General features: G+C 44.2%; 1 protein-coding gene across 4 annotated transcripts in view; it reads right to left on the bottom strand.

Moving 5' to 3' along the window:
* Positions 1 to 3,645: 3,645 nt before the first annotated feature.
* The window catches only part of ENOX1 (ecto-NOX disulfide-thiol exchanger 1), a 104,200-nt gene continuing 89,813 nt past the window's right edge, over positions 3,646 to 18,032 (bottom strand). For 3 of the 4 annotated variants that reach the window (XM_033154287.1, XM_033154291.1, XM_033154289.1), the window contains 4 exons: positions 16,941 to 17,000; positions 10,330 to 10,432; positions 7,712 to 7,797; positions 3,646 to 4,548 (listed from right to left, as the gene is read on the bottom strand). In XM_033154287.1, coding sequence (XP_033010178.1) covers positions 4,417 to 4,548; positions 7,712 to 7,797; positions 10,330 to 10,432; positions 16,941 to 17,000 — 381 coding nt within the window. In that variant the 3' untranslated portion in view covers positions 3,646 to 4,416. The remainder of the gene's footprint in view (positions 4,549 to 7,711; positions 7,798 to 10,329; positions 10,433 to 16,940; positions 17,001 to 18,032) is intronic. The other variant, XM_033154290.1, reaches the window with a different exon arrangement.

The following is an 18,032-nucleotide window of genomic DNA, read 5'->3' as shown; positions in this document are numbered from 1 at the left end:
AACATCTTTGCCCTGCACCCCTAAAATGACCTGAACCACCAAAAATCCATCAAAAAAAAAAGCTCAACATGGCTTTTCTCTTCCCTAAAGAAGCTCAACAACTTTTACGTGAACCCCCCAAACAGGGCATTCCTTCCTAAAAAATGCTCAACAACTTTGACCTGAACCCCCCCAAAAGGGGGTAGATCACTGCCAGTTTTTAACTCTGTGAGTAGATCTCTTGGAAGTTGGCCACCCCTGATGTAGGGGGTTCTGAGCACCACTAGTTTCTCTCCTTTGACACGGAGATTTCGGGGCGACCATGACGGTTAATAAAATAACCATTACTTTTATAGTCCGTTTATGAATAAGCCGTTTTGTCTGCTATCCCAGTAGTTATTGGCTCAGCACCGAGAGGCAGGAACAGGGCAAGTGTGTGTGCGACTCTGCTAGGCAAGCATCTCTTCCGAAATGCCTGACACAGGCACAGCACACCTTGAGCAGGTGGAGGAGACTTGAGCTGCAGACAGGGGTTGTTGTGCTGAAAGTGATTTGCCTAAGACCAGGTGGGCATATGTGAGCCAGGGGTGAGCTGATTGTACCCATCGTCTTGGCGCATAAAGCTACACCAGCTGCCCGTGTTGCTTTTTAGCCATATCTTGGCATTCTTTTCCCTGTTTCCTTCCCCCCCCCCCCATACTGAAAGCAAGCAATACGGAACGAGCCCATCCATGCTGCTTCCTCAGATGCAAAATAGATCAGGTTAAAGAGGCCTGGAGGGATACTGAGAGCTGATTTCACAATATTCTGGTTCACTAAATACTTGATGGGAAGGCAACTGGGGAAGGGGAAGTTTCCTCTGGATTTTTGTACTGTAGAAATCTCCCATCACAGTAACTCTTCCCTTTCTCCTTCTTGGGTGGAAGTAAATATATTTGGAAATGGGCGGTTCCCGTGGTTCCACGGCAATGGGAGTCCAATAAAACAGATATTTTATTGTAGCTACAGCAGATGGTAGCGTGAGGTGGTGGGGACAAGAAGTGCTCCTTGTGTTCTTATATTGCACGGCACATGTTCTGCACACAAATAAGACTCCAGTTTCCGAAATGCACATTGCCAAAAAGAAAAATGAAAATGAAAACACCGTCACTCTCCTGCCGATTCTCAGCTACCACCTGGCCTCATTTCAGTGAATATGTCTTGTAGTGTAAAAGATTTTGCTGTCTCTTGCCACTGAAACACAGTCCCCTCCCTTTGCTGATTAAAATAAGAAATAATGAGCTGAGTCCAGCCGTGGGGATGTCACATGCAAGTGTTTCCAAATGCGTGAGTCCAAAATGCAGTAAATTTTCCATATGGAGATTTTTCAAAACAGAAACTAATACATCCCTCTACTGTCATAACTGCAATGAGAAACCGATGTAACTGGCTATCGTAAGTTGTTCCCCCATAATTTTGACATGGAAATTACCATAAATAAACATGTTTGCAGACCTTTTGTAATGATCCTTTTGTTACAATGCACTGAGGGAAGGGGGACCGTTCACTTCAAATGATTTCTGCAAAACTAGGTTCTACCTTTCAGTGAGACTTCTCTCTCTCTCTCTCTCTCTCTCTCTCTCTCTCTCTCTCTCTCTCGGCTGTTCCCTGAATAGAATAGTTCTAATACACCATGCTTTCAAAAAAAGAAAAAAAACAAGAGGACAATTCTTACTTTACTACAATGTTTAAAGACAACAAATATACTCCTTTAGCCTACTTTGAAAAGGATATAAACAACTGTTGATGGTCTTCTAGATATCCTGCATCATGTGGCAATGTATATGCTTCATATTGTGTTTTTTAAGTTAAAAAGGAAATCTTGATGATGAAGTTTTAAGGCAACATAGGTATTCGGCCGATTAAACCATGTATGGCCTTATAAACTGCAGGGATGGGTGGGTTATTGTCCTGTTATTTTGTTATGTATTTGTGTGTGACTATGCTGTAAATTGCCCTGTAATCCTCGGATAAAGGCCTGGAAACGATGCCTTATGAGGAACGGCTTAGGGAGCTGGGTATGTTTAGCCTGGAGAAGAGAAGGTTAAGGGGTGATCTGATAGCCATGTTCAAATATATAAAAGGATGTCATATAGAGGAGGGTGAAAGGTTGTTTTCTGCTGCTCCAGAGAAGCGGACACGGGGCAATGGATTCAAACTACAAGAAAGAAGATTCCACCTAAACATTAGGAAGAACTTCCTGACAGTAAGAGCTGTTCGACAGTGGAATTTGCTGCCAAGGAGTGTGGTGGAGTCTCCTTCTTTGGAGGTCTTTAAGCAGAGGCTTGACAGCCATCTGTCAGGAATGCTTTGATGGTGTTTCCTGCTTGGCAGGGGGTTGGACTGGATGGCCCTTGTGGTCTCTTCCAACTCTAGGATTCTATGATTCTATGATATAAATTAAATGAATGATGGGTGATAGATAAGATAGAATCTGTTCATTTCAGCAAAAAATAGGTAATGTGGAAGGCTCCTTTGGTGAGTCCCCGGATCCAGTCTCGCATTACTTTGTTCTGTCCCTACTAGCACTGGTGTAGGAAACAGGGGGTTGGGGAGTGCACTGCCCCCGGCACCATTGGGGAGGGGGTACCATCATGGCCGCCACCACCCCGGACATGCACCATGCTCCCCCTGCTGCGCCAGGCCCCTGCTGGCGGTGTGCCACACCCCCCGGATGCGACCACACCCTCGTGGGCGGTGTGCCATGCCCCCGGACACACGCCACGCCCCTGCAGGCGGTGCTAGAATGCAGACGTCTAACGCACAGCAGCAGAATGAATGGGATCTATGGCTTCTGCTGCAGCAGAAAGGCAGCAATGGTATTACCGTATTTTTCGCTCCATAGGGCGCACCTCGTTTTTAGAGGAGGAAACAAGGGGGAAAAAACATTTTTCTGGTTTTCCTCCTCTAAAAGCCCTGGTTTTTTAGAGGATCAGCTAAAACTTTTGCAGCTTTTTTGCAAAGGGAAAAGCCCTGTTTTTTTGAGGATCAGCTAAAAGTTTTGCAGCTTTTTTGCAAAGGGAAAAGCCCTGTTTTTTGAGGATCAGCTAAAAGTATTGCAGCTTTTTTTGCAAAGGGAAAAGCCCTGTTTTTTTGAGGATCAGCTAAATGCTTTGCAGCTTTTTTTTGCAAAGGGGGAAAAGCAAAGCTCCTTTTGCAAAGGGGGAAAAGCAAAGAGGAAAAGCCCTGTTTTTATGGGGTTCAACTCACATTTCTGAAAAATCTTAAGGAAAGGGAGCCGTTTCTACTGTTTCCAGACAGATAATCTAATCAGCCCGTCACATGTCGCTGGGGAAACAAACAACCTCCCTCTGCAGCACATTCAACAATGGAGGGCGGGGCTGAAAGGGAGCCGGGACTCTTATCTCTCTCCCGATCTCTTGCTGAGAAGCTGCTGAGCGGGGTCCTTTCAACACCCCCATTTCTCTTTGTAAAATAAAAAGCAAGATCTGGTTTTGGCCCCTGGGCAATCCAGCTCCAGGGACCACCATTCGCTCCATAAGACGCACAGATATTTCCCCTTACTTTTCAGGAGGAAAAAAGTGCATCTTATGGAGCGAAAAACAGGGTATGTTGAACTGGGATTTTTGATAAGATGGAATCAAATAACAGCTCGTGAAAAAGCCATTATGGTAGAAGTCCTATTTATTGGGAAAAATTAATATATTTGCTATAAAATCCGTAACAGTAATGCAACTGGATACTTATTTTTGGATGCAATAACCCTGAATGTTACATACCAAATACAATACAATAACACTGACTTCCTCCGTTATTTACATGTTTATGAAAATTGATATGCAATCTATGTTAAATTAACTTAGAACGGAGAATAGTTACAATAGAAAAATAATATTTTGGATAAAGCATTCTCAAGGAATCCAACCACATTATTATTTTTTGTTCAGGCCTCTAGCAATAAGGCAAAAGTCCCTGGTACAGGAGATAACTTAATTTACAAAATACAATAACCGTCGAGACACATTTTCAAGTTTGCTTTTGGTATACTTTCTCTTACTGTGAAATCACTTTTGTATTCTTACTAAACGGAAAGACTCCCAGGAATGGAACTTGAGGAAGATCTACTACATATTACATTTATATCGCTGGAGCTTAGTAACCGAAAATTCTTCTCATTTGCTCAGTGAGCTAATTTTGAGTTTTCATAGGAAACAGAACCGTCACATTTCAGAAGTTTTGTTCCCCCCTCCCTTTTTTTTTTAGGAACTGGCACACAACTACATTTTCACAAGAGGACATCACAAATGCAACTAACACCAGGCTTGGAGCATTCTGGGAATGTCTATGCCAAACCTAAGGGTTGCCCTTTAATACTTCAGCTCGCCCTTGCCATGACCCACCATTCTCCCCCCGACACAGTTCCATTCCCGTCCACAGTCAAGTTGTTTTAATTCCTTCAAAGGCACAGAACTTCCATCTCTTCTCCAGTGTTGCTCCTACTCCGGAAAACTCTTGCTTAAACATGCGTGGAAGCCTCATCAAAAGCATTTCTATTTCATTTGCAGAGATCTAGGAGAAGGAAGAAAACACAGCAAAAGATTTTGTGATCTCAAGTAATTGATGGATATGCTCAGATCCTGCCAGGGGTGGGTTCTCATGAGCATTTGTCTAGGGCAATTCATGCCATTAATTGACGTGTCTCCCCCAACCCCATACAATCTCTTGTATTTCTCTTAGAGATGTCTACAGAACGCTCTTGAGGCTGGTGCTAATAAGAAGTTCGGAGCTCATGAAAACCTGCCTCAGATAAGAGGCAAGGGTTGAAGCCCTCAAATTCTTCCGCAGCTCAGATGAAAACATCTGCAGTAGTCCTTGGGAAGAATACAAATTGCAAAGGCCACTGTGCCTTCCAGGTGGTGGTGGTGAGGAACGGACTTCCCTCCTCTCATCTCTCTACAAGTTGACGTTGGGTGCTCCCACCACTGGCCAGCTGAGAGTAGTAGAACTGCATTCTTGAGCACATTTAGTCAGATCAATGAACCGTATGCACCCACCAAGACTCTGCGATCATAATCTAAGGCCAGTGTGGTGTAGTGGTTAAGAGCGGCAGACTTGTAATCTGGGGAACCGGGTTCGCGTCTCCACTCCTCCACATGCAGCTGCTGGGTGACCTTGGGCTAGTCACACTTCTCTGAAGTCTCTCAGCCCCACTCACCTCACAGAGTGTTTGTTGTGGGGGAGGAAGGGAAAGGAGAATGTGAGCCGCTTTGAGACTCCTTCGGGTAGTGAAAAGCGGGATATCAAATCCAAACTCCTCTTCTTCTTCTCCATGTACCTCCTCAAGAGGCCTGGAGGGTGGCAACTTGAGAACAGGACTGCCCTTTGTGTGGCTCTAATTCAGGGGTAGGCAACCTAAGGCCCGGGGGCTGGATGCGGCTCAATCGCCTTCTCAATCCGGCCCACGGACGGTCTGGGAATCAGCGTGTTTTTACATGAGTAGAATGTGTGCTTTTATTTAAAATGCATCTCTGGGTTATTTGTGGGGCATAGGAATTCGTTCAACCCCCCCCCCCCCAAAAAAAATAGTCCGGCCCACCACAAGGTCTGAGGGATAGTGGACCGGCCCATGGCTGAAAAAGGTTGCTGACCCCTGCATTAGATATATTGCCGTCACAATTCATAGATTTCCAGGTACGCCTGAACCCAGAGAAGTTGGGGACCCTTGCCATAATGGCTGAGGCAGAGCTCTGTTTGCATCGCTGCCATTCTCTCATCTGCCCTCCTTGAGTGCCCTCGGAAGAATTCGTGCAGAGAGGTGAGCAGTTCTGCAAATCACCCAGCGCAGATGCATTTCACCTTAATTCTGAGTAAGGTTGAAAGGGACCTTGTAACCATGTTTGATGCCTCTGATACATGGGAAACATTTTCTGGCTGTCCTAGCCTGAACGCTCAGATTCCCGCCAGGAGAACACTGTTCAAAAGCTTTCGTGACATTTGCCGGTTCTGCCAGGGCTTAATGGCTGCACCTTCTTAAGGATATTAGATAAGAAGAGATGTTAAGGTTAATTAACAAAAAAGATGATTTTAATAATGTAAAGAAATTACTAAAGATGATATTCAAGGAATGCAGGAAGAGAGGACGTGAGGAAGTCAATCCACAATGATAAGAAAATAAGATAGTTGTATTAAGATTTATTATTGTTTTTATTGTTAGTTAGTTTGTTTATGTTTTTGTTGATGTATATGTTATATTTGGTTAATGTGGGAATATGTTTCATAGGTGCCTTTGCACCTGTGTTTATTTATGTTTATTTATGATTATTTATGTTTACTTTGTAAGATCCTTCCGCCCTTGGAAGGAAGGGTAAAAAAGATCCGACAGGCAGCTCACTGCATGGATCCTTCCATGGGTAAAAAAGGCACTCTAGTTTTAAATAAGGTAACGGTCGTTAGTCTGTTTCCCGCTTAAACTTAGCACAGTAACAGGATTGTAATTGGTTGATATGCTTGTTATGACGTTGTTTGACCCTTCAATAAATAGCCGCCGCTCCCTATTGTGGGGTGGAGAAAGCGCGAGGCAAGCCGAGTAAGATCACCGTTGCGTGGCAAGCATAGAGAGAAAGAGAAACTGAAACCAACCACGCAGGGTAGCGGAAGGCTTCTTCACCAGACTGCAGTCTCCGTTGTATTTATTCCATTTTCGTTTTGAGAAACCTTTTATTTGGCCGTCTAGTTTTTGGCCACCATTTAGTTTAGTTCTTCTTATTTTCCGGAACATTTTGGAACTCACAGTCGCTCGCAGAGAACTTCCGAGGCAACTTCAACTTTCCGAACTCACAAGCTAAACCTTCAGATCGTGGCCAGCGGACCCTTTTCACGGTGCGGTGGGAGCGGGACTCCAGCATTACCGGCCGTCCCATCCGCAGGCTACCCCCACAGGTTAAAATTAATAAAAAATTATTTTTTTAAAAAAAATGGCTGCACCTTCTGTTTTTATTTTGGCGTGAAATGCACATATTTTGCACCCATCACAACAGCAGCAAACAGTGCAGGGAAAACACTTGGCATTCATCTGTGAATGAACTAGGGATGGATTTAAGATCCCTGTCCTAGCAACTGTGGGGAAAGCTATTCCTGCTTGGAAGCACGTATCTAAATTAGGTTGGTGTCTGAAGGGAGTGGAGCAACAGATGTCCTGGTAACACTTTTGGTAGTCAAATCTTACCTGACTTGAGTCTAACAAGACTGGCCAACATGGTGCCACCTTATTGCTTTGGACCCACAACGCCTGAGCATTGCCCATACTGGCTGAAACTGATGGGAGTTGTGATTCACAGCATCAGCATGGCACCATGTTGGCTACTCCTGTTAAAACGGATGGCGGCAAAATGGCCAGTCTGGGAGAGGCAGCTACCGGGGGGTTTCTTCCTTCCCTTTAGCAGGTAGTGTGGCTCATCCCTCTAGGGGCAAGTTCACTGAGCAGCTGTGAACTGTGTAGACAGATTGAATCATCTTAATGGAGCTCCTGGCTATGTATGTAAGGGTGCCCATTAATCAATTTGCTTTTACAGCAAAAACAGTAGAGAATGGGACTTTTACAATACATCTTTTGGACAGTTCTTGGATCAGGAATGGCTAAGATTTCTGCCTCTGTCCTGCATCTGCTCCACACAGTTACATGCAATCTTACATTTCTATAACCCCAAAACTGATAACAGTGAATTCAATTTACCCTGGAATCCAACTGCTGCATATAAGACCAAAGATATTCTATATTAGCTCCAAAAGGATGGACGTGAAGGAAGGTAGAGATGATACCTGCATTAAAACAAACACAAAACTTGAACATTTCCTTAGGCAAAACAGAACAGGGCAAAACGAAATAAGGTTTGCATATGACCGTGCCTGCTTCTTACTAAAATTATGTCACTTATATTTGCTAAACAATCAGGACAACAACATTTAAAAGCAATCACTCACTTTTCAACAATGACTGCAGTTCCCCACCAGCTGACCAAGATGAAGGGGAAGATTTCACAGCAAATACTTAATGTTTAATGCTTAATTTACCAATAAAAACTTGTAGGCATGGAAATGAGAATATTGTGCATTTTCTTCTTCAGTTGTTCTTGTCATGAAAATGTTGAATACCAAAATGCATCCAAAATTGCACTGTCTTGAATTGCTCCAATAATTTCAGCATGGATTGTGTTTAATCCAGATTAGTGAGCAAACAGAAACATTCTTTTTTCCCAGGCGGGTTTCTATTTTTCCATTTTAAAACTACCCATTTTGTCTGTCTTATCTGTATTACTTATTTCTTAGTAGAAAAAGAAAAAAGAATCACATTTTACCAGAAGATGCTGGTAGTGCGTGCTTTCGTCCAGAGAGTTCCTCTGCCCGCCTTTCTCTTTCTCCACATCAAATGATACAAGCTCAGTCCACATAAAAACTAGTTGCATCTTTTAGGTGCCACCAGATTATGGTCATGATCATAGAATCATAGAATCCTAGAGTTGGAAGAGACCCCAAGGGCCATCCAGTCCAACCCCCTGCCAAGCAGGAAACACCATCAAAGCATTCCTGACAGATGGCTGTCAAGCCTCCACTTAAAGACCTCCAAAGAAGGAGACTCTACCACACTCCTTGGCAGCAAATTCCACTGTCGAATAGCTCTTACTGTCAGGAAGTTCTTCCTAATGTTTAGGTGGAATCTTCTTTCTTGTAGTTTGAATCCATTGCCCCGTGTCCGCTTCTCTAGAGCAGCAGAAAACAACCTTTCACCCTCCTCTATATGACATCCTTTTATATATTTGAACATGGCTATCATATCACCCCTTAACCTTCTCTTCTCCTGGCTAAACATACCCAGCTCCCTAAGCCGTTCCTCATAAGGCATCGTTTCCAGGCCTTTGACCATTTTAGTTGCCCTCTTCTGGACACGTTCCAGCTTGTCAGTATCCTTCTTGAACTGTGGTGCCCAGAACTGGACACAGTATTCCAGGTGAGGTCTGGAATACTGTGGGCCAAGATGATGTTGCCTCAGACTAAAATGGCTACTCTTCCTGAATTATCTGGCATTTGGTTCTGTGGCAAAAATGCTGGGCTCTCCCTGACACAAACTGGTTTTCTTCTGGATGTCTCGTGAATGCATGTGCTCCTATTCTGTCTGTCTCCAAACTGCTGAGGATATACAAAGGGTTGTTGTACAGGCAAGTTGGTGATGCGGAGAGGGGACCTCAAAACTATTGAGCACTTGGTAACAGAGACAGCAGAAGAAAATTTAGGTATGCGCAAGCATTTTGTGGTTCTTAACCCACCTTTTTAAAAAAATCTAAAAGAGCCAGGGACAGGTTGCGTTTGAGAAGCCGAAGGGTATATGCAGAAAGAAAGGAAAGGAAAGAAGGAAGGAAGGAAGCAAAACTATTCTGCTGTCATTTTTCATTTGCCCAGGCTCCACTGAAACCTGAACTGCTGCTGCCATAGGGTACCGTATATACCCGAGTATAAGCTGACCCGAATATAAACCGAGGCACCTAATTTTCCTACAAAAACCTGGGAAAGCTTATTGACTCGAGTATAAGCCGGTTCACCTTTGCCGCTGTGGAGGAGGAGGAACGAGCAGCCCGAAAGCAGCCCTTTGGGCTGCTCCTTCCTGTTCCTCCTTTGCCAAGTTTGCATTTATGTGAACAGTTCAGGAATGGAACAAGCTGCCTGGGGAGAGTAAAGAACCGCTGTTCTTGTACGCTTCTTAAGGAATGGTTGACTGGGGAGAGCGGGTGGCGGCACGAGCGGAGAGAAAGGGCTTCCTTCTCGCCGCCCCCACTGCCCGCCTCACTCAAGTATAAGCCGAGGGCAGCTTTTTCAGCACAAAAAATGTGCTGAAAAACTAGGCTTATACTCAAGTATGTATATATAATAATAATAATAATAATAATAATAATAATAATAATAATAATAATTTGTACCCTGCCCATCTGGCTGGATTTCCCCAGTCACTCTGGGCGGGGGAATAGTTGGGGTATAGTTATCCTTTTTCTATCCTGGGGTATAGTTATCCTTTTTCTAAATAAAAAGCAATGGGTGAATCAAACTATTAGGACACGCTTGGAACTTCTGCACTGATTGTGCCATTTCTACTGATCTAATTATTTTACACTTATGCTTAACGTTGCAACGATGCTTTCATTTCCAGTGTTACTCACTGTCCCCAAATGTATCTGGTCACAATTAGATTCTTTGTCTCTCACACAGTAAGACGTGGTTTCAAGGCTGCTAATTCCTGCACAGCCACCCCTTGTTTGTTGCAGGCGATGTCATGATTCAGAAATGGAGCCCAGGTCACCTTACCTATCAACAGGGCCTCTTTTTCTGATTTTAGTGGCTGGCTTCGCTTCTCAGGATTTTTTTCTCTGTCTTGGCTGACCACTGGTACCGTCAACACATTGATTTCCTATAAAGTTTACAAACAAAACGAAATAAAAGAGGTGCTTATGTAGAATTTATCCATTTCAATAAGTATCGCTGGCATTTTTCATCTCTATAAAAAAAGATCATTACTTTAATTTACAGCTACAGGAAAGATAATTATAAGTTATTGATCTGTTTGCGGAAGCTCTCTGTTCCCAATGGCAAACTAGGTCAGCTTTGTATCTTCCTTTTCTTTCTTGGAGGTGAGGAAGGAAAAAGGTCAAGATTGTGTAATTGTCTCTTTAGGATTTCCTACCTTCCTCAGCAAATTTAGCTAAGGCTTGAAGATTACCATGGATGATTTCACAATCAAGGCAAATAAGAATGATGTAATTCAATTTATCTCATGCATTGCTCTTGCAGCAGCAAAGCAATGCAGATTATTATCCACCCTGAAATCCTGCTGCCTTGGCTGAGCAAGCTTGTTCCCTAATGGGAACAGGTGTGTATAGCCAATGCAGGAATCCTGCATTGCCCCCATCCGCTGATGCCACCCAAGTTGTCAGCTGATAGACTGGGGAGCATGGTTTGGGGGAAATGGCCTTTCAGGTCTAATTGGACTCCCTAGCAGGCCAAGACTGAGCTATGTGCCGGATGATCTGCACCCCTGGCTTAATAGGTAAAGAGACCCCTGACCATTAGGTCCAGTCGTGTCCAACTCTGGGGTTGCGGCGCTCATCTCGCATTACTGGCCGAGGGAGCTGGTGTACAGCTTCTGGGTCATGTGGCCACCATGACAAAGCCTCTTCTGGCGAACCAGAGCAACGCATGGAAATGCCGTTTGACTTCCCGCCGGAGTGGTACCTATTTATCTACTTGCACTTTGACGTGCTTTCGAACTGCTAGGTGGGCAGGAGCTGGGACCGAGCAACGGGAGCTCACCCTGTTGTGGGGATTCAAAATGCCGACCTTCTGATCGGCAAGCCCTAGGCTCTGTGGTTTAACCCTGCACCCCTAGCTTAAGTAGCTGCAATTGGAGCAACACCGAGAACAATGAGCCACTGCAGCCAAGTCATCCTCAAATGGAGTATGAAATAGCAGCCACATGCAATTTCTCCTACATGTGCTGTTTGCACCAGTCTGGGGAGTTGGTTACTGGCTCAGACATACCAGCAGAGCAACATCACAGGGGCTTGAGATCCCCTTCAGGAGGCCTGAGAGTCCCCTTCTGTTTAGCTTTCCTTGCTGCAGAATGCAACGGGGGAGAGACTACTTCAAACGATGCGAAAAGCAGCTAGCTGGAACCAATATTTCCATATGCACCTGGCCAGCCATTCGTGAAATAGCTTCACAACTGTCAGGCAGAGCCTTGCACTTAAGTTATCCTTGCTCTGTTATGAATAATACGCAGCAGAAGGCAAGCAAAGAACCCCATTCCTGCTGCTCTGCTGCTCATGGACACAGCATTAGCATACTCTGAGCCCAATCCACTGGGAAGTTCTTTTGCACACCATTAAAATAAATAAGAGTTGTGCAAGGGAACCCATCTGTCATCTGTCTTTGCTCCCCTTGCCACAGAGGTAATATGGGCTGACCCCCCCCCCACAAACACTGAAGCACCCGTATTTGTAGAGATGGCCATAGCTTCAGAATTCCAAGGCTCCTGTTTACAGCATCCTGGGAACTATAGTACTATAAAAGGGCTGGAAATCTCTTAATTTATAGACATCTCTATAAATCTCTAATTTATAGACTGCATTGTAAAAAATATGCCCAAACACAGGATATCCCAATGTGGTCAGAAATAATGAAAGAGAAGGCAGTCCAAGATGGGTGGGAGTTTTTTTTTTTTAAAGCATTTTTATTAAAGATTTTCTTGATTTACAAAGGTAGTGCAATGTCTCTCTCATATTTTTTCCATGTAATATTTTTACAAGTCAATTTCATTTGTTGAGCCATTAGGAGGAAAAGGGGGAAAGAGGTGGGCGGGATGAGGAGATGGGTGGGGTGGGGTGACGATGTTTCTATTTTACTTAATATATGTAGGGTTTGGTGTCCCTTTTAACCCAAACGTGCATAAAAGGACCCCCTTTTAACCCAAACGTGCATTTAGGGGACTCATTGCTCAATATTTCCCCCATGTATTTGCATAGTGGTAGTGCTCCTGTTGTGACCCTCCTTGGATCAGGCCGTGACGCACTAGGGGCCCCCAACCTGCCAGATAAAGACTGTGCTGGACCACATTGTACATAAAAGGTTATTAATTTTTATCTGTTCCTTGTCTCTTATCATGGGGAACCAGAACCACCACAACACTCTAATCTAAAACTACAGATGTCAAAATTGATCATGAAGCAAAACAAATAGAGTATGAAATAGTCTAGATGAAGAATTTTATATCAAATGGAAAACTCTGTCACCAAAGGCAAGAAGAGAAAGAGGCAGAATTTCCTGTACCCACAGCCCTTTGCTATGTACTAAAAGCCTCTCAGTCAAGGTAGCCTCTCATACTGTCCGACTACAATGCCCAAATGGCCATGTTGGTTGTGACTGAGGAAGACTGGGATCCAACAATATCTGGGGAGCACCGCCTTGGCTACTCCTGCTCTGAGATGTTGCTCTGCTGGCTCTCAGCACCAAACAACCACCAAACAAGGGAAGGACACACAAACCATTTCCCTTTCCACTTTGCCTTGACTTGGGTGTAGGGTGATGGAGCAAATCGGTCCAGCAGAAACGAAAGGGCAATAGCTAGACTGGTGACTGGGGGTGGATGCCGAGACCACAGAACACCGGTCCTGAAAAATGTACATTGGCTCCCAGTACGTTTCCGAGCACAATTCAAGGTGTTGGTGTTGACCTTTAAAGCCCTAAACGGCCTTGGCCCAGTATACCTGAAGGAGCGTCTCCACCCCCATTATTCTGCCCGGACACTGAGGTCCAGCGCCAAGGGCCTTCTGGCGGTTCCCTCACTGTGAGAAGCAAAGCTACAGGGAACCAGGCAGAGGGCCTTCTTGGTAGTGGCACCCACCCTGCCTGACTTTCAGAAGACATCTGAAGGCAGCTCTGTTTAAGGAAGTTTTTAATCTGCGACATTTTAATGTATTAGGACCCTCGTACCTAAGGGACCGCCTCTCCTGGTATGTCCCATGTAGGACCTTAAGGTCCTCAAATAATAATCTTTTGGAGGTCCCGAGCAACAAAGATGCTAGGTTCGCCTCAACTAGGGCCAGGGCTTTCTCAGTATTGGCCCCGACTTGGTGGAACAGTCTATCACAAGAGACCAGGGCCCTGCGGGATTTGGCATCTTTCCGCAGGGCCTGCAAGACGGAGCTGTTCCACCTGGCCTTTGGGTTGGTTTCTGTTTGATACTTATGCTTCATTCTTTTATTGGTGGGCTATTTGAAAATGAGACTGCAGTTTTAATTTTGAATTTTAAAATTTGTATTTTAATCTGTATTTTAAATTGATTGTTTTTATGTTTTTGCTGTGGTTTTAATTAGTGTTCCCGGTTTTTGGCTAGGAAGGGCAGGGTATAAATAAAAATTTATTATTATTATTATTATTATTATTATTATTATTATTATTTATTTGTTGGAAGCCACCCAGAGTGGCTGGGGAAACCCAGCCAGATGGATGGAGTACAAATAAATTACTATTATTATTATTATTATTATTATTATTATTATTATTATTAGTGCTTCCCTAAAGAAGCCTGCCTAATTTGCCTGCAATCTTATTTTATTTTTTAAAACAGGAAAGGGAACAAGGATGATTGCCCTGCAAAGATGCTTACCAAGGCGAGCTTCAAGCTAGGAGGAGCTTCACGGGTCCTGAGGAGGATTATTTTCTACACAGCAATGCTAAGAGATCAGCATTTCTTGCAGTGCATCTTTGTCGTGCATGCGATGACAGTTTGGCTGTCAGCCGTGTCTGGAATTCACTTCTTTATGCTAGTTTAAGTAACACCCTCTCACAGATATTTTAAAATATGGGACAGGCACCTCTGCATTTCTTTGCCAATACCACACGGATCTTGCGCTGAACATGAGGGTATTTGCTAAATCCAACTTGTCAACTGTATCAAATAGGTACTAATCCCATTAAATGCACCAGAGACCACTAATAACCAAGCAGGAGCCACAAAATCCTTCCCTCTCAGGGCATTTTGATCTGCTCAGATTTGTGAGACTAGCCTCAAGGGGGAAAGAACTGTAAACTTTCCTTAGTAATAAATGTAGTTTTGAAAGCTTTTCCCCCCAAAAGTCACTGTTGCATATTAACTAACCACCATTTTAGAAGAAGTATTAATCTTGAAATGCTCTTTACAGGGCTCTCATCAATCAATGATGCTCATTACTGCAGCAAATGAAAGCTTCAGCATTATTTCTTATTAATATTATTATTGGAGCCTATGTCCCCTATTTCTCAGTTATAGTTCTCCGGAACCACTTCCAAATCTGCAACAAAGCAATTTCTCTTTAGAGTGCAAAGGCAGAAAATGCTGTGGAGCTAAGGAGGAGAGAGAGAGAGTGCCTCAGGCCCACGGCCTTCTTCTCCCCAGCTCCTAGCTGACATTCCCTGGAGGAAGACCTGAAGGAGTGTCTCCACCCCCATCGCTCAGTCCGGACACTGAGGTCCAGCACCGAGGGCCTTCTGGCGGTCCCCTCCCTGCAAGGTTACAGGGAACCAGGCAGAGGGCCTTCTCGGTAGTGGCGCCCACCCTGTGGAACACCCTCCCATCAGATGTCAAAGAAAGAAACAACTACAGTGGTGCCCTGCTAGACGAAAATAATTCGTTCTGCGAATATTTTCGTCTAGCGGTTTTTTCGTCTAGCGAAGCGGCAATGTAAATCGCGGTTTTCGCTAGACGAAAAAAAAACCCGAAAAAAATTCGTCTTGCGAGGCAGCCCCATAGACATTTTCGTCTTGCGGGGCAGCCTCCCACTAGACGAATGCCTTTGTCTAGCAAGTTTTTCGTCTAGCGAGGCATTCGTCTAGCGGGGCACCACTGTATCTGACGTTTAGAAGACATCTGAAGGCAGCCCTGTTTAGGGAAGTTTTTAATGTTTGATTCTATTTTTAACATTCTGTTGGGAGCCGCCCAGAGTGGCTGGGAAACCCAGCCAGATGGGGTAGAAATAAATTATCATCATCATCATCATCATCATCATCATCACCACCACCATCATCATCATCCCTACAAGCAGAGGATGAAAGGTTTGAGGTGGCCAGATTTTCTGTCTCCCTCAGGGACTATGGGTGCTACTGCAGAGCTGTCATGTTGATCTGTGACTTGCTGACAAGCACAGACAGAGTCTCCTGGAAGAGAGTGCCACTGTCTCTTCACTCTTGCTTTCCTCAGTCCTTGTCACATGGGGGGGGGCAGCTGAAGGAGGAAGCAGGAAGTCCTCTGCACAGAAAATCAGGTAAGGATGGCAAGCAACTCAGCTCAGGGTCCTTAGCAGAGGCGGAGCTAGTCCCAGGGGGCGGGGCGGGGATATCACCCCCCCCTCAGAGATGACACACGGGGCGGACCACACCCACCGCACCCCCTTCCTCCACCAGTGGTCTTTAGCACACCAATTTTAAGGGTAGGACTGCATGTTGCATCTATATGTAACAAGATCAATCCTTTTCCTGGGAAAGGTAGATTTGGGGAGAGGGATTTGGAATGGGGTAGCAGCCATTAAAGGGGAAACAAAATAAAAAATAAAAAAATCGTTCCAGTAGCACCTTAGAGACCAACTAAGTTCGTTCTTGGTATGAGCTTTCGTGTGCATGCACACTTCTTCTGAAGAAATGTGCATGCACACAAAAGCTGATACCAAGAACAAACTTAATTGGTCTCTAAGGTGCTACTGGAAGGATTTTTTTTATTTTTTATTTATTTTTTTGTTTTGACTATGGCAGACCAACACGGCTACCTAGCTGTAATTAAAGGGGAAGACACCCCAGCACTTCTCGGCTCCAAATGGCTTCCACAAGCCATTTTCTGCTCTGCCGTTTGCTATTTTAGATTTGTAAGTGTTCTTGCCTGTATTATATTACTATATTATTGTTTTTACTGCATTGTTGTAAGCTGCCCTGAGAAAGTTGTGAAAGATGAGGTATAAATGGTTAAAACGTAACAGAATAATTAAAATGTAACTAGGCCCTGAAACTTCACTGCTGCTTTGGGGATTGCGAGAATGAAAGAGCAAACCTTAGGATTCTGAAAACTCATTGTTGAAAGCTGCAGGTTGTTGTTTTTTTCATTTTCATTCTTGACAATTCTTCTAGTTCCCATGCATTTTTCAGTAGTGAAAAACAAGAAAGCTTTGTTGTGAATGAATGCTACAAAGCATTTCTTACCAGAGACGTGTTAATTCCAAAAGGTAGATTGGGAAATTCAATTCATTTGTCTTGAAATAAGCATGCTTGGAAGTGAACCTATGATTCCAAGGAAAGGCAGATGTTTCCCTAGCCATTAACTCAATACAGTTAATTTTATTTCAGAGTGCAAATAGTAAGCATGGGATATTGACAAAGAAATACAAAGTTGTACCTACATTTGCCTGAGATTCGTCACGACCATTAGTCTCTGCTAACTCCTTGGTGTTTTTTTTTAACTGTGAAGACAAAAAAACTTTTACATTTTTTTTTAACTGGAGTATTTCACATACTTATTGTTGATTTATTTGGAGCACCATTTTTTTTTATAAGGCTCCCAACGAGCAAAACAGATGGAACATATAGTTTCAGCTTTTGCTGGAGCCAGCTTGAAGCTAACATAAGGCCTGATAGGTTAGCTGAAAATAAAAAACTAATAAAAGGAAGCAAATTCTGAGACAGGATCATTATTTTTTAAATAATAAGATTTGAAAGCAGTCTCAGGGCATGAAAAGTATGTAAAATTGGCTTTTATGAGTAATAAATGATTTCATTCTCCATTCTTGTTGCTATTAATTTGAAACTTTGCTGTGGTTGCAAGTTGCTGCTTGCTAAATTGCAGTTAGCTAATGATTGCTTTTGAGCAATATGTTTTGACTGGTTCAAAAGGCTGACGTGCTATGATACTACAGGTTTCCTTCTCGTGGAAGCATCTGCAGAAGGAAAGAGCAGCTCATTCAGATCCCAAACGGTTGCAACCGGAATGATCTCTCAGATTCCGTGTGACTACAAGACGCTGAGAGAGAAAACGAGAGAGGGAATATCTTTCTAAGTATAAAAGAAAACGCAACACAACACCAAGGAAGCAGGGTAGCCATTCAGGGAAGGCAATAGGGCAGAGATGGGGATGTTGTAGCCTTCCAGATGTTACTGGACTCCAGCACCCGCAGCCAGCATGGCCAATGATCATGGGTGAGGGCGATTTTGTGATTTCGTATATTGTTTTTCTCTCTAGTTGGCTGAAGACCCACTGCTAGTTAGTGGCGGAGAGCAGGCAGGGGTGGAGCTGGCATGCGTCCCGGAGCGGGAGGGGCAGAGCTAGGGGGCGGGAGGTGGGCCGCCCCGGGTACCACCCTGGGGAGGGTGACACTCTGGGGGCAGGCCCCCCGTGATCGAGCGTGATCGGCCGGCACCCTTTTCGACCAGCGATCATGCCACGCCGCGTTTTAAGGCTGCAGCGGGCGAACGCTGTTCGCCTGCTACAGCCTTAA

The sequence above is a fragment of the Lacerta agilis genome, chromosome 7, assembly GCF_009819535.1.
Source record: "Lacerta agilis isolate rLacAgi1 chromosome 7, rLacAgi1.pri, whole genome shotgun sequence".
Lineage (NCBI taxonomy): Eukaryota > Metazoa > Chordata > Lepidosauria > Squamata > Lacertidae > Lacerta > Lacerta agilis.
This window is presented reverse-complemented; position numbering and strand designations above follow the sequence as displayed.